The 15,067-nt window shown below is 46.2% G+C and overlaps 1 protein-coding gene across 1 annotated transcript in view; it reads left to right on the top strand.

The window, feature by feature from the left end:
- The window catches only part of LOC105455089, a 90,127-nt gene extending 77,746 nt beyond the window's left edge, over window positions 1–12,381 (top strand). The window contains exons 6-11 of the mRNA XM_011698144.1: window positions 1,613–2,697; window positions 3,424–3,637; window positions 3,746–4,000; window positions 4,323–4,686; window positions 5,858–6,152; window positions 7,634–12,381. Of these exons, the coding sequence (XP_011696446.1) occupies window positions 1,613–2,697; window positions 3,424–3,637; window positions 3,746–4,000; window positions 4,323–4,686; window positions 5,858–6,152; window positions 7,634–12,381 (6,961 nt within the window). The remainder of the gene's footprint in view (window positions 1–1,612; window positions 2,698–3,423; window positions 3,638–3,745; window positions 4,001–4,322; window positions 4,687–5,857; window positions 6,153–7,633) is intronic.
- The last annotated feature ends 2,686 nt before the right edge of the window (window positions 12,382–15,067 follow it).

Below are 15,067 nucleotides of genomic sequence, written 5' to 3' on the forward strand. Positions count from 1 at the left end.
AGAACAAGTACGGCTCACGTTCGAAAGCTTATTCCGGGCCCCGTTATTAATCATAAGAAATTAAATAAATTTAATTATTCAATGCTAATTAGGAAATGCTAGTGCGAGCCGGCAAAGTCGAATCGGTGCGCTCTCGACGTTTAATAATTATTGGTTTATATTAGCGAGAGAAGCAGCTGCATCCTTTATCGCTCTTGCCATTATACGTAGCTTGAATAAATAAACGAAAAGCGAAATGCAGTGATGTTATCGATGAAAAACCAAATTTTTTTTTTTAATCTATTACTGTAATAATCGTTACTTTCGCATTCTATCACATATAATATTACGTTTTAATTTAAAGTTTTAATTCCTTGTATGGCGCATCTCTTTGTGAAAATAATCCTCCCAGTCTCATACTCTCTTTACTTCCCCTCCCTCTCTCTCTCTCTCTCTCTCTCTCATTCTCTCTCGCCCCTTATTTTCTTCTGTATTCTGTTTCGTACTCGTACAGTTCCGTTTCACGCATCGCGCGCACCTGTATTTTGTTCGCATGGAAATTTCGTTCAATTTTACCTCTCATTCTTTATACTTGACCCCGTTTTCTACCCCGTACGTTTCTACAGCGATTTTTCAAAATTCATGAATTCTGAAGCTTTTGAATATTATGAAAATTTCGTCATAGACCGTTGTAGACCTCTTTCTCCTATATCGAAAATCTCCCGCGAACCTCATATCGCGAAAATAAAAGGTCCCGGTCTTATTCACACGGTGGACGAAATGTCTCCCCATTGTCTCAACTATATATACGCTCGACGACGCCTTGAAAGATGTCATCTTTTAAGACGACATTTCGGCGCTAAGCTCCGTCTGGAGATCCGAGCGAAGATCCCGAAATTAGCTCGGCACTGCAACGGGGGGGTGAACGCGCGAACATCCTTTTGATGCGCCACGAAGGAAACTGGGACGACACCCGCGGCCACCGACGTTTATTTGTTACGCGAAAGTATCGCGATGCGGTCGTTGCATCTGTCGTTCGCGCGTTATCGCGGCGTAACTAACCAACTCGTTAGTTAGTTCCTCGAGAGTTATTCGACCCGCGAGATACCGCCGGTGGATGAGCCTGGGCCCGTTGTCCATTAGCACGTCGTCAGCAGCACGACACAGCAGCAGCGGACAACAAACGCTTGTTTCTCATGAGCTTTGTCCGCGTCTTCTAGTTAAGCCTCTATTTGCACGAGTGAAAAATGATCGAAACTTAAAGAGTTTTTTAAGCGTGCGCGTCAGCACCCGAAATAATGTTAAGAATTAATTTCTCTGTATTTGATAACACAAGGAATTTTTAAGACGCCTCACGAGAAAGATGCATTAAAATTAATTCTTTTTATATATATGCTTCATATACCTGGCGATCCAATTAAATTCTATTAATGGTCCATATCAAACTGACACTAATTTTCAAATTGGATATAGATTTTTATTATTTGTTATAATCTCGTAAACTAATTATATCAATACTTTTATTGACCTCGACTCTCCCGTCGAGGAACTCTATGAGTGAAAGACCTATGATATCGAATAATGCTGACTAAAAATAATATCGGATTTTCAATTTCATTTCTATTTTTACTAGTGGCGCGGGCGAGGCCGCGGTAGTCATAGAGATAGCGCAGGAAGGCGAACGAAGCGCTCGACCTAGCGTCTCGTCGATCTCGTCGATCCTGAATCAGAGCGCCGACGACAGCGACTCTGGCTTTCACGGCTTCCAGTCGCGCGACGATCCCAGCCATGCCTCCAACAACAACTCCAGCCCGAACAGCGCGAACACTGCCTCCTTCCCGAATCTCAGCGGTAGCAACAGCAACGGCAATTCCAGCAACAATCACGCGAGCGACTCGGGTCATCCGATGATGAACGGTTGGGTGCAGCAGTCGTCGCAGTACGGCCAGCCCGGCACCTCTCAGCCGCAGCAGCAGCAATACGGGCACTTGCCGTCGCAACAACTGCAGCCGGGCCACTCGCATCAGCATCAAGCGTTGCTTCATCATCATTTGCCGCATCAGAACGCGCTCCCGGCTCATCAGTCGTCGCATCCGCACAAGCACGTGCTCCAACAGTCGCCGCAGCAGCAGCAGCAGCAGCAGCAGCAACAGCCGCAACAGCCCCAGCAGCTGTCGCATTCCGGCTCGGGTAGCGTTCAGACGATGCAACCTATGCCACGAACGAAATTCGGGCAGCCGATTTACGCGAACGCACCGCCGAAACCTAGAAGACTGACGGATGGCTCTAACGAGTACTCGACGCCATCGCCGGATATGGACTACCGGAAGAGCCCGGTCTCGCCGGACGTCACGGTGACGAGCAAGAGCCCGATGTCCGATTACGAGAGGAACAACACGATCTACGGCACGCGGATGAGTCAGCCGCCGTCGCAGCAGAGTCTGCGAATCGACAAATCGGGCCTGCATTACGGCTACGGTCAGACGGTCCAACCGACGGAGAGGAGGACCCCGGACACGTACGGTCGCAGCGCGAAACCGAGGACCAGCAGCAGGGGCAACGGGGACTACGAGGAGGTCTACGGCACGCCGCAGCTTTATCAGAGGCCCGCGGGACCGGTGGGTTACACCAAGGGCGCGTCGCCGGCACCCATTCCCATCCCCCTGTACGCGCAACAGCATCTGCAGCAACTGCACTCCCCCGTCACGCCGCCGAACAGTGAGTCTTTGTGCATTCCTTCGCTTTACCTTCTCTCTATTCTTACGCGATCCCTACAAAGGCGCTTGTAATTAGTACGACCGGCATTTCATTCCGGCCGGTAACCCTCTCCGGAGAGTGAAAGATGAAAGTATTTTACGCGAACGTGTGTTTGTAACAACGCTTGTCTGAGCGTTGCTACAAAGCGGGCTTTCTTATCGAATTGTTAAGGACGTGCGTTTGAAAAGTTCTATAGTAGGACTGATATGCAGATTATTGCATGAATAATCCCACACAAGGGCACAAGTCTCACTGAAAAAGTAGAAATAATTTCTTTGATAACTCTGCCGTATCTTGCCCACTGGCGATTTTCAGCGTATCTTGTGATATTACTTTGAAGCGCAAAGGAAGAGTCATTATTCTAAAATATTATTCTCTCCTCTAAAGTCTGTCGAAAAGTCCACGAACTTTTTTAATTAATGCAATCGAATATTAATTTGACAAGACTGTAAATTTTTTTTTTTTTAGTTAAAGATAATTTTAGAAATGGATACTGGTTTTATTTTATCGCATCGTTATAATAATTGCAACAGTGACTTAGATCCTTTTTTTGTGCTATTTTTATAATAAAATTCAACTTTTTCTACTGCATAAATTGCATCATATATGTGCTAGAAAGTCGGATAACGTTGTAATGTAGCCAAAACACAGTAATGGAAAAGAGCATTTGTAATTTATCTTCTTTAGTGACGTTGGTAAGGCAATCTAGAGCTCAACCGCCACCGCGACCGCATAGCGCGGATTTCCTCGAGTATGAGGCAGCAAGGCGACCCCAGCAGCAACCCACGCAATGCGAGAGACTCCCGGATCAGCAAAGACGTCCGCAGAGGCCTAAATCCAGCTTAGATATAGTGAACCCATCAGACACAACCAATGACGGTTACTTCTATTCCGAGGAAAGGTATGGGCGCCGAAATTTCTTAGGTTTTTGACGCAAATATCGAGAAAGAGAAAATGAAAATCGATCTCTAGGAAAAATATTCACTCTGCTCGCGTTTATGTTTATTAGATACGCGGCGCAGATGCGGCAGTCCGCGGTGTATTTGCATCAGACCCCCCAACATTATCAGCAGCAGAGGAATCAGTCCCTCTCGCGCGTCACGATGCAGCCGAAGCTGCCGGGTGTCCGCGATAAAACCGATGAAAGTAGGATATCCACATTACCGGATTCCGCTTGCCCCGCTCTGAGACGCACGCAGCGGGATCACGTACATCAGCAGCAGCACACGATGCCCGCTCAGTCGCTGACGCAGAGACATTCCGAGTGAGTCACAGTACACTGTCCGAATAAATGATTAAACCCCATGGAGAGGATCCCCCTAAAATTCCAATTAAATAATTAAAAGGAAAAAGAGTAGATATATATATATTTCGAAGTACGCGTGTATACGTGCGTTTGGGTATCTTTTATGTATCTTTTAAAGATGATTACGTAAATTCCAAACAGACATCTAAACGAATCATCTGAACACATTATAGCGAATTTTTAAAATGTAATAGCTCAATTTTCTCCTGTTTGATTGGCACTTTAGAGTAATTTTAGAAGAGGGAAAAAAACGCGCATGCTTGAACGTTGTTTCTATCAGGCTAATGGGCGCCGACCCGAAACTCCGAAGATCCTTGCGCGAGAAAAGCTGCGAGGCGAATGGCCGCGAGACGCTGACACACGGCGAGGACAACACGATCCCTCGCAGAGTACCGCGCGGCGAGTACGACGGGTGGGGAAGAGCAGCGGGTCACAGTGCCCACGGGACCCACATCGCTCAGACGTGTCACGCCGGTCACGCAGGTGCCGGCAGACGATGGAGCGAGCAGCAGCAGTTCTGCAGATCGGCGTCGGCGCGTCTGCCAAGGACACGGCATCCGGCTGCCCTTGATCCCGACGACGACGACTACGCCGAGAGGTCCTCCGAGCAGGACTCGCGTGATGGTGAACGCAAGATTCAGCAGGTAAGGAGTCCTGGCGTTTCTCCGTTTTCCGTAGACGCGCGATTTTTTTTATTTTTTTTTTAATTTTCAAAAAGGCCTCGTAACATTTCGTATTAACGTTATATTTTGGATATCTCTCAATCCTTAATCTACAAGATTTCTCTGAAAAATCGGCGTGTTTTCATTTTATTTTCTAAAGAAACTCACACAAGTGAAATTGAATTAATAAGTATAAATTTTGTTAATTGAAAAGTTTTATAAATGTAAAACATATTCTTTGAATTATTAATCCTTTACTGCACAAATTTTTCTACTGAATGTGTTAATATTTTGCTGAATCTTACATGGTGGTTTTTTGAGGTCGCTGGTTACAAATCTAAAGTCAAAATTTTAAAAATCAAATTGGCGGCAGCCAATTCATCCCAGCATGAATTTTTGTAAAAAAAGTGCTAATTTTGACTAATTTTGTTTTGTTTCTAACTTATATATAGTAATGCAAAATAATTGCATATTTTTATTATTCATGTATCCATACAAGTCTTAGGCATACAACAATATCAAATATTTAATAATATATAAATTAATTACCAAATCCGTAAAAACATACAAAAACTGCGGCGAGAGAGGAATCCTTTGCAGAGGACACTATGCAACAAAGGGTTAAATAAATGTGTAAAGTGTTTTATTATTTGTAACGCATGTATAATGTTGATGCTAAAGTTTTTGCAAGAATGTAGAAATGTATCGTCAAATATTTCTAAGCGAATTTCCTCGAACTCGCTTTCCGTGTGTATCCCGGAAGAGCTGGGATGAGTCATAGAGCGATGCGCTTCTTCGAATAAGATAGCTGCAGGTAGGTAGGTCATCAGCATTGCTTGTACATATCAGCTCGTACAAGACAACCGTGTCGGTAACATCGGTGGACAAGCGTGATTCACGATATCCCCGTTGCGCATACCTTACGTCATCCCGACTCTCCCGTGTCTTTGCTTTCACCATCGTTCACTCGTTGTCATTGCTATTACGTTACTCATGCCGTATTAATATAACTTTTAATATCCTTTTTTGAATTTCTCATATTATTATTTCCCGACATTAAGGCTGTGATATATAGTATCCTCAGAAAATAGCATACGTCTTTCTGTCAGATAGCTAATGGGAGGGTTGCGTTACAATGCCGTTTTTTTTTCAGCGCGAAGAGTCGATGAAGCGGCTGCTAGAATGGAAGCAGCGTATGCTGCAATCACCGTTGACGCGCAAGCCGTCCGGCTCGGCCAATCGCGGCAGGGCGCAAAATGATCTTTCGAGTTACTACAAGCAACAGGCGCTGCTGGATTTGGCAGCGCACGAGGCCGCCGTGGCGGAGGGTCGTCACTCCCGGAGGCGGGAGGACGGACATCGTTCGCATGTCAGGAGCAAGAGCTCGGACGGCCGTCGGACCGCCGTCAACGTGCCACGCTACAACAGCTATTCCAGCGATGACGAAGGTAGGGCTAGCTCGCCTGAACTTATCATTTAAATGGTAGCTTCTCGATCGCCGCGTAACGAGGGACCCGGTCGAAATATTGAAATTCGCGTGGGGACAATTACCTTCTTTTTTTTTAGACATGTTGGGCATGTGTATTCTCGCTCGCGGTAACAATGTTTGAATTGTCGGAAAGATTACACCGTTTTTTTTTTAAAGAGAAAACTTAGATTTTTCATATCAAATATTTTGATCGCCTCGAGTCCCTCGAAAGCGCCCTGTCTGCGGTGTAAGATTCAGTTCAAAAGTAGATAGCTGAACTAAGCTGAAAATAATCCAAATGCTAACATAATGGTACTTAATTGCTAACACATTGAAGAATCCAATGTCCATACTTGCTCGCGGAAACCGAGGCATTTTTTTCCATGAAACGTCGAGAATTCCGTAAAAATTTTGTATGAATGTTACGTTATTCGTTATGTTATAATTGAAATATGTCAAGTGACGTTTATTCTTTTCTTTTAATTGTAAATAAAAATTATCAGCATGTTTGTATCTCAATGACATGTAAAAAAATGTTGTCTAACCCGAAAATATACCCGATTGTGCGAATAAATTGCAATTGATGCAAGGCACCGGTATTATTCCTCACGAATTGCGAACGTTGTAAAACCGAATTTGCTTCTTTTTCATTTTTATTTACTAACATAATCGTCAAGGAAACGATTAACGAGACTATATCATGTCAATTCAACGAGATGTGAGATGTAACGTCGAAGAGGAAATTAAAAATCTGGATATCTGCGAGCGTTTCTCCGCGGGGCTCCTTCTATCTGCTGCTGTTGGGTCTAAGCTGGCTGGTGAATGGGAACGATTAACAATCTTAAAACCTACCTGTCTAAGTCGGGTATCGATATATCCTATGCGACTTAACATCGATCGTAATCCGATTACCGTAGAAGATATGGGTCAGCATGGCATGCCAAAGAATTTCACTAACACTACTTGCCGTAGTTGCGCAATTACGATCGCTACCTTCCAGCTCGCGGTATTCGCTATCTACGATTAACCGCAAAGTCAGTCAGTCGATTATCGGGATCATTGCATCAATTACGATCAATTACGATCGAATTGCGCAACGAGAGAAATTTTTATTTTTAATATTTATTCTCGGAATTTTATCGAGCTTAAAATCTGATCGTAAATCTTTAAGACATCTACAAGATTTTCTTTCAAAAGTAATCATATAAAAACATATAAATTTAATTTTAACTATCAATAATTAAAATAGATGAACGTCTTCGTTGCTCACAGTGCAATGGTCATCGATGTCGTTGTCGCGCTTGACGAGTTTGCTTAGAATTATCTAATGGGAATGTAGAAACGGGAATGTATAAATGGGATTGTTTCTTTCTCTCATAACACATACATATAAACACATACACGCACACTCGTAAGTAACGGACGTACTCGTGTCTTTGTGTTTTGTAACGAACAAATCAGAGCTGGGAGATATCCGGAGGAAGCGCTCGCGCAGACCCACGCATGCAGGAAGGAGCCCCCGGCACGCCGGCGACGATCGGTCATCAACGGCGACTTCCGCCGTCCAGGATGTCACGATACCCGGGAGCGGCCGCACGAGCGTTAATCAGATCCCGCAGTCGCAAACCCTTAACGCTCGCAAAGCGAACCCGGCGAGCGCGCTCTCCTCTCTGGGTGGCATACCGCCGGACGCGGGTTACGACGAGGTCAGCTTTCCGCCGATGATGAGAAACGATTACGCGTACGCGTCGTCGTCGGCGGACAGGCAATCGTCATCCCGAAGATCGGATCCCGAGGCCGCCTTCGAGGACCCCGCGAGACACAAGACCCCGAAGAAACCGCTGGGCATTCTGAAGACATCAACCGCTTACGGCTTCGATCAGCAGAAATATGACGGGCAACAAACCGGCGTGATCGAGAGCAACAGATCCGACAGTCTGTGCGGTTATCGAACCAACGAGTCGTGGCACGTTCAGAAAAACGTACAGTGGGATTCTAAGGACGATAACGACGAATGGGATCCCGGCATCGACGAGAGCAAAGTTATCAAGGAGTTTTCTTATCAGTATATTAATCCTAAGAAAGTGCCGATGCCATCGAAAGTGGAAGAGAATGAGAGCGAAAAATTCGAGACCATGAATCTGGTCCAGTGCAGAATCAGATCTTTCGAGATGAACATGGATGGCGCCAGTCCGGTCAAGGAGGTGTTGACCATGCAGGAGCCGTTGAAGATATCGCCGCTACAGGCGACCGAGGCTCACGTCTCGAAGCTCGACTGCGCAAACAAGCCCCCGTCCGTCATACGCAGCTTCGCTCTGGGTGACGCAAATGCTTCGGAGAACGCTACCAAGCACAAGAACGTAGAGGAGGGACACGCTAAGCAAGCTTCAACTGATAGTAACAAGTCAGTCAAGGATCTCCGGGCGAACTTCGAACAGAAGTCACAGCAGCAGGCTAATCGGAAGTTTGAGAAGCGGCAAGAATCGAAGCATCGCGGAAACTATGGTGATAATGAAACATTACGATACGACATTGGAAGTAATTTGGATCGTCGAGATAGAGACGACGAGAAGGAGAAACTCGTTGAGAAGAATGAAGATATTACGCAACGTTTCGCTTTGGACACTCTCTATACGGGTGCCGAGGAAATGCAGAATTCCGACGGATCTCCGAAGCAAAACAGAATGAGCAGTTCAAAAGACAGTCTGACAGAACAATGCGTGCCATCGATCGATTTAAATGTTATCCCGAGTCCTGACTGTGCTAGAACGAGCATGACCGAATCGTTAGTAACGCACAGCGGCCAATTCTCTGCCGATAACGATCCCAGTTCGAAGCAGGACGACATTAACAGCGAGGATCACTATCTCCCCATGTCTCCCAGAAAAGCTATATTGGATCCTAACAGCGATGATAGACCGAATCCTAAGATAATGGAGAGTCTGTTCGCCAATTTGCAGCACGAGGAGAGCTCATACGTGGAGATGGCGCAGAACGGGATGAATCGCTCTCTCTTGGCACCGAACGAGGGCGGCAGAAAGCACGATTCCGGCGATTATTCCACGCTGGACGCGTCCCACTACGAACTTGTCTGCGTGTCGGATAACAAGATTGAGCCGGTATATATGGAGGTGAATCAATTGTCCGAAAAAGAGGACGAAGACGGCAGTAACGCATCCTTGATGAGAAAGAGCAACGCCAACGAGAATTCACCGCATTCCAGGGGCGATCTGCCCGACATCTTGACGGCGCTCAAGTCCGATAGTTCTGACGCCGACGACGAGTCGTCCAAGGACTTGGAGTCGATAGATGCACCACGGCATCCGCGATTCAGTCTGTCCGACACCTTCCGACCGGCTTCTTATTATCTGGGAGCTAGCCGCAACATGATGGCGGAATTACACGACTCGTCGGACAGTGAGCTCGTATCCCCGCCACCGATACCGACCTCTCCGCCGCCGTTGGACGATTTGGAATCGCTGGACATGCAGGAATCCTTGGAAATAAAGAAGGTCTCGCCGCAGGTGGCTACGACGAAGGATAACGTGCTGAGTCGCGACTCTCCAAAATCTTGGAACAAATCAGTAGGTCAGATGGAAATGCACAGGCCACCGTCAAGGTTTTCCGATGCGACAATCAGCTCCAACTTTAGAGATAGCAGAATATCGTTGGAGAGCGCATCCGGAAGCGATTCGACCGAGCTCAGAAATCCAGAGGAGGAAGCTCGGCACAGACAATTGAAGAGGAGACCGGTCAGCGATGATGTTTGCGAAGTTCTGGACAGTCTAGACGAATTAGAATCGTTGGGAAGTCGCTTCGATGGCGCGAGCATCGACCTCGATCAATACTTGGAGGAATTACAGGCTAGAGATGCGTTCAATGTGGATCTTTACGCAAAAGATCCGAGCTACAACAGCATTTACGGATTCAACGAGAATATGCTAGTGGTTGATAAGCTGCAGAAGACCACGTGTCAGGATCTATCGAGGAAGATGAAATTAATGTCGAGCAATCTCGATCGGCCGTTCGATTATTCCGGTAAAAATAAAACCGGCTCGGCAAGCAGCTTGCCATCCATGAGAGTATCCGATCTACCGCCGACCCACCAACACTCGCAGTCCTTCACCGGCGACGCGCATTACGAGAACGTCGCGAGCTTCTCGCCGCTTCGCGGTTCGCCGGCGGTTCGACCCGACAGCGAGCCGCCACGCGACAGCGTTCACAGGATGCAGAGCACGTCCCAGAGCATTAGCGCGCTACCAATCTCTCACAGCAGGGATTCCAGTTACTCGAACGCATCGATCGCAGCGTCCATCTCGACGTCCATGGCTTGCCAGAGGCCCGCGAGCGCGCAATCCTCGATGCACTCGCCCATCAGCGCGTCCATGTCCTCGGTGAATCACGGTAGCACGCTAGCGAGTATGCTGCAGAACGTCAACGCGTATTCCGAGCAAAGGTTCCCGAATCACTCGAGGTCCGCCAGTCACGACGCGTGTGTACGACATGTACTGCCGAATCATCGATCAACTTCCAGCCAGGACTCGAGCCATTATCCCAGCCCAATGTCGATACAAACTAATCCCGTTCTACTGCAGTCATATTTACCAAACGCCGGCGAGCAGCGTGCCCAGAGCGATCAATCGGGAGCGCCCTATTACTATTCGGACCTCCAAGCGAGTGTCAACAGTGTGGATATAGAGCTGACCAAACCGATGATCGGCCATACCTCGCGATTACCTCAGCTAAACAATCAGAGGGACGACGCGGCGATCGGCTTGAGCAAGCGGAATGATATCGGTCGTATAGTGAACCCGATCGCGCGGCAAATGCCACGGCAGATTCAAGTAGACGACATAGACGAGGCTAGACGTATCGCCGCAGAACTGAGGCGGACGACCTGCCAGCTGCTCGGCGACAATAAAGCCGCTCTCGTAGACAAGAGAAATTTCTACGAGGCCGACACGTTGCGCCGGGTGAAATCCACTGATCCACTGCCAGATGTATCTCTGCCCGAGGCTAGAAACTTATATCCCCACGGTCTTAGAGATAAGTCCGTTAATCCAGGCAACGTCGATAACACGGAACCGACGCACGTCACACAAGCGTCTCATCGTCGGTCGAGATCTCTCGAGGGATTACTCGACGACGTCGGCCTGCAAAATTTAGTGGAGCAGCGAAACCGAGCTAACCGAGCGGCGGCAGCGGCAACGGCGATGACAGTGGTGACTTCAACGGCCTCGACCAGTCAAATCCAGGCAACGCTGCAAAACATGCCATCGTCTGACAATCATAATGCCGTGACTGATAGTAATTTCAATTCCGAAGATCCCTGGGAACAGGATAGCCTTTGGTGCGAGAGCCTGAGGAGGGTGAGTCTGCGTAATGCCAGATCGTTGGATAATCTAGACAGTCCGCCGAGACCTGGAAGATCCGGTGATGCAAAATCGCGCGGCAGAATCACGCGGGGTGCGACCTACGTGAACGACAGTGTCGTTTTGCGCAGGGACAATTGCGCGGAGGAATCTTCGTGCAGCGAACGACCGCGAGTCAAACGCAGAACGAACAAGGATCACCATACGCGAGAACGGCCGATCGAGGATGACGACGACACTTATGAGACCTTGTCGATGGAGGTGATCGGCACAGGCGGCTACGTGTGGGATCCACAAAACAAGATCTATCACAAGCCCACCGTTTCGGACAGGAATCATTTTTTAGAGGACGGCAACCTTCCCCCGGCTCGCTCGATCCCGGACGTCCGTATGTCCGCGACGTCGTTCGAGCTCGACCGAGAGAAGCTCCGCCAATGGGATTTGTTGTCGAGCGCCTGCTTACTCCAGGAGCAGCAGCGCACCTCGATGGCGGACTCGGGGCGAGGGTTGCCGGTCGTGGAACAAGCTGGAGACGCGCACGATTCACGGCACGCCGTCGTCGCGGCGGCGGCGGCGGCGACGATAACGACGACGACGATGAATGCGATGATGACGGTGGCAAAGGTAACACCGGCACCGATGACGACGATGACGATGATGGGCACGGCGAACGACAACGAGCAAATAGACGTTATCGTAAAGCCAATCGATATCGCGGATGTACGCGACATCTTGCCGACGAAGATGCCGATCAAGAGGCAGGAACCGAGGCAGGAGCCGTGTAAACGGGCTGCAGGTGAGTGGCTCCTCAACAACGCTGAGGTGTACAGGCAGTGACTCTATACGGGGCCGTGTTCCAAATCGCCAGACTGCCGCCACACGACCGGCCGGCCGACTCGTCTCACGTAATCACGGATCTAGTGCGATAGGTGTTTAATCCTAAATAGTAGAAGCTGTTAAATGTAAGAGGTGCTTCCACAAATATTCGACGCCATAGACTTTGCGACAAGCTCAATGAACATATGAAGAAAATTTATTACTTATCTCGAAATCTTAATTTTCGCGATTAAATTTCGATAAATCATCCACGTCAGATCGAAGCAAACGATTGTCTTTTTTTTTTCATTTTGCCATCTATTTATCAGTGGTTGAAAGATACTCGATAGTTTTACCTTTTTTTATCTTGCAAAAGTATATTTATCTTTACCGCTCAGGCAGCAAAATATACTTCGAAACTTTTTTATTCATTACATTTTTTTAAAATAAAAAACTATAATAAGTGCAAAAATATTGATAATTTAGCTAACTTAGCGTTAAAGCTCGCTCTTTAGGATTAAACTCGATGTTTTCGCTACCAAATGTACCTGCGCTTGCGGTGGCTTGCACAGCAATGCAGCCACTTCTTTGTCCTTGTTAATTATGGACCAGGCCGTGATCCAGTTCACATTTATTCATCGCGATTCTCTCTTCTTTTTTTTGCCGGACCAGTTTGTTGAGTTCTAGGATCAGTTTGAATAATGCAGACGTAACTTTGAGCGACGCGGATGAAGTTGTACGATCGATGCGACTTGGAACACGGCCTGGTGCGCGACTGTAAGTGTGAGTGCGTTTTGCGAGACAATTAAAAACACGGCTTGATTCGTCAAAAAATTTTTTACTGTATATAATTACACACGGAAACCAATCTCTCGCAATTTCTCGAATGAATTTAAAAAAAAAACTCCATTTCAGGAGTATAAATGCGGGAATAAACTTCGGATCGAATTTAGGTTCCCAACAATAAGAATCGCTTTCACGCGAAGCAACATCTCTCAAGTTCATCATAATTATTTATCACAGTAAATAATTACGTGACGCCAAATCAGATTTTCGTGAGAAATGGTGAATAAACGGTTAACTTATTATATGCCAACAACAAAGTAAATAGCACTAAAATACTGTTGTGCTATTAGGACGTTACAACGAACGTTGCGATCGTGTATGTGAGTGTGTATGTACGTGTATGGGTGTACATGAATGCATGTGATAATACTCTAAGAATATACTTGTATCTATCACGTAAGACTTATTACAATATCGTTGAAAAATTGGTGTAATCCAAGACGATTATGTTCTCTATTTAATTCTCTTTTTGTTCATTTAATTTAAGTTGTGCCAGTTAATTGACTCAAACCATAAGTAAGTAATGACATTATCGATAATGATAAGGGTAACGTTTTCTCGTCAAGGGCGCGAAACGAAACGTTTTTAATTCCCTCTGATTAATTCAAATCGAAGTAATTTCAATTTCACGCCATTTAACGCAGGACCTCCCGTTTTTACGCGCGCGACGATTTCTTTTTTATTTCATAATCCACGCTGAGATCGACGCTGAATTGCGAATTGTTTCGCGAGCCATGTTTTTACGGTGATATCGACTTTTGTCTATCGGTACACAGTTACGCGATACCATTTAATTCGACCTCCTAGGCAATTTGCCAAAATGTATCGCCGCGGTGTTTCATCGTCGCAAAGTAACGCGGAATTCGAAATAGCTCTCTCGAAAATGTCTCTCTCGATCAAGTCAAAGATTAATGGAACTAGCTTTAGGGAATACAATGTATGCCGTCGACAAGAACATAATTAATTATCTCGGAAGATTGATTCAATCAACTAAGAGATTCGATCGAATTATTTTAAAATTAAGATATGTACATAGCTCGTTATACATACATATATATAAACTGTACAAAAGGGTAATTGAAAATAAACAAAACAAGAAATCGAGAATCAAGAATAGAATATCTCCTCAGGTAAGTTATCATATTTTCAGCACGTCCTGAAAGCTGAAATTCATTTCTAATGATCAGATGTTATTGAGAAAGAACATACAAAATTGATGGTGGTTAAGACAGCTCTGACAAATGGAGAGCAAGCATTAGCATCGGAGATAAGATTAAGTCGCTCTGGAATAGATATGCATTTTCCCATGTCACAACTAAAAATATTCCTCGATGCGCAATTTAATTTATAAATGTGCAATATTATTCAGCGAATAAAATATTGTTGCAGCACTATATGTATGGAACGGTAGTTATTAATTACAATAATTCCATTTATATATCACGAACAAAAGAAACTACGCAAAATTTAATCACTTCATAATCCATTGGCCTGGCAATTATTGACCGGCGTAAAAATTCGAGCGTGAATAGGTCGCGATTTCATTATCCCCGATTAAACGTACGTTCGCGTCCTCCAGCATATCTGACAATTAATCGAGAACGATTAGTCGCCCTAATTAATTATCTTCGGAGCGTCGCCCCGTCAGTTAATTCCCCCACGGAGAAACGACGTTATCTTTACGGACGCTAAGGCCGCTTGAGTGACAGCCGGTGCGCTCTCGAGATCGTCCTTACGTTTTTCGATGAGCCGTCACGCTATTCGCGTGTCACGCGCTTTAATAGCGGACGGTGCAGGCTATAGCCGCCGAGCTTGGAAACTTCGTTGGCATGCGAACGACTTTGTATGGCGGGTCTCTATC

This window comes from Wasmannia auropunctata, unplaced genomic scaffold (genome assembly GCF_000956235.1).
Source record: "Wasmannia auropunctata unplaced genomic scaffold, wasmannia.A_1.0 LD335949.1, whole genome shotgun sequence".
Taxonomy (NCBI): Eukaryota; Metazoa; Arthropoda; class Insecta; order Hymenoptera; family Formicidae; genus Wasmannia; species Wasmannia auropunctata.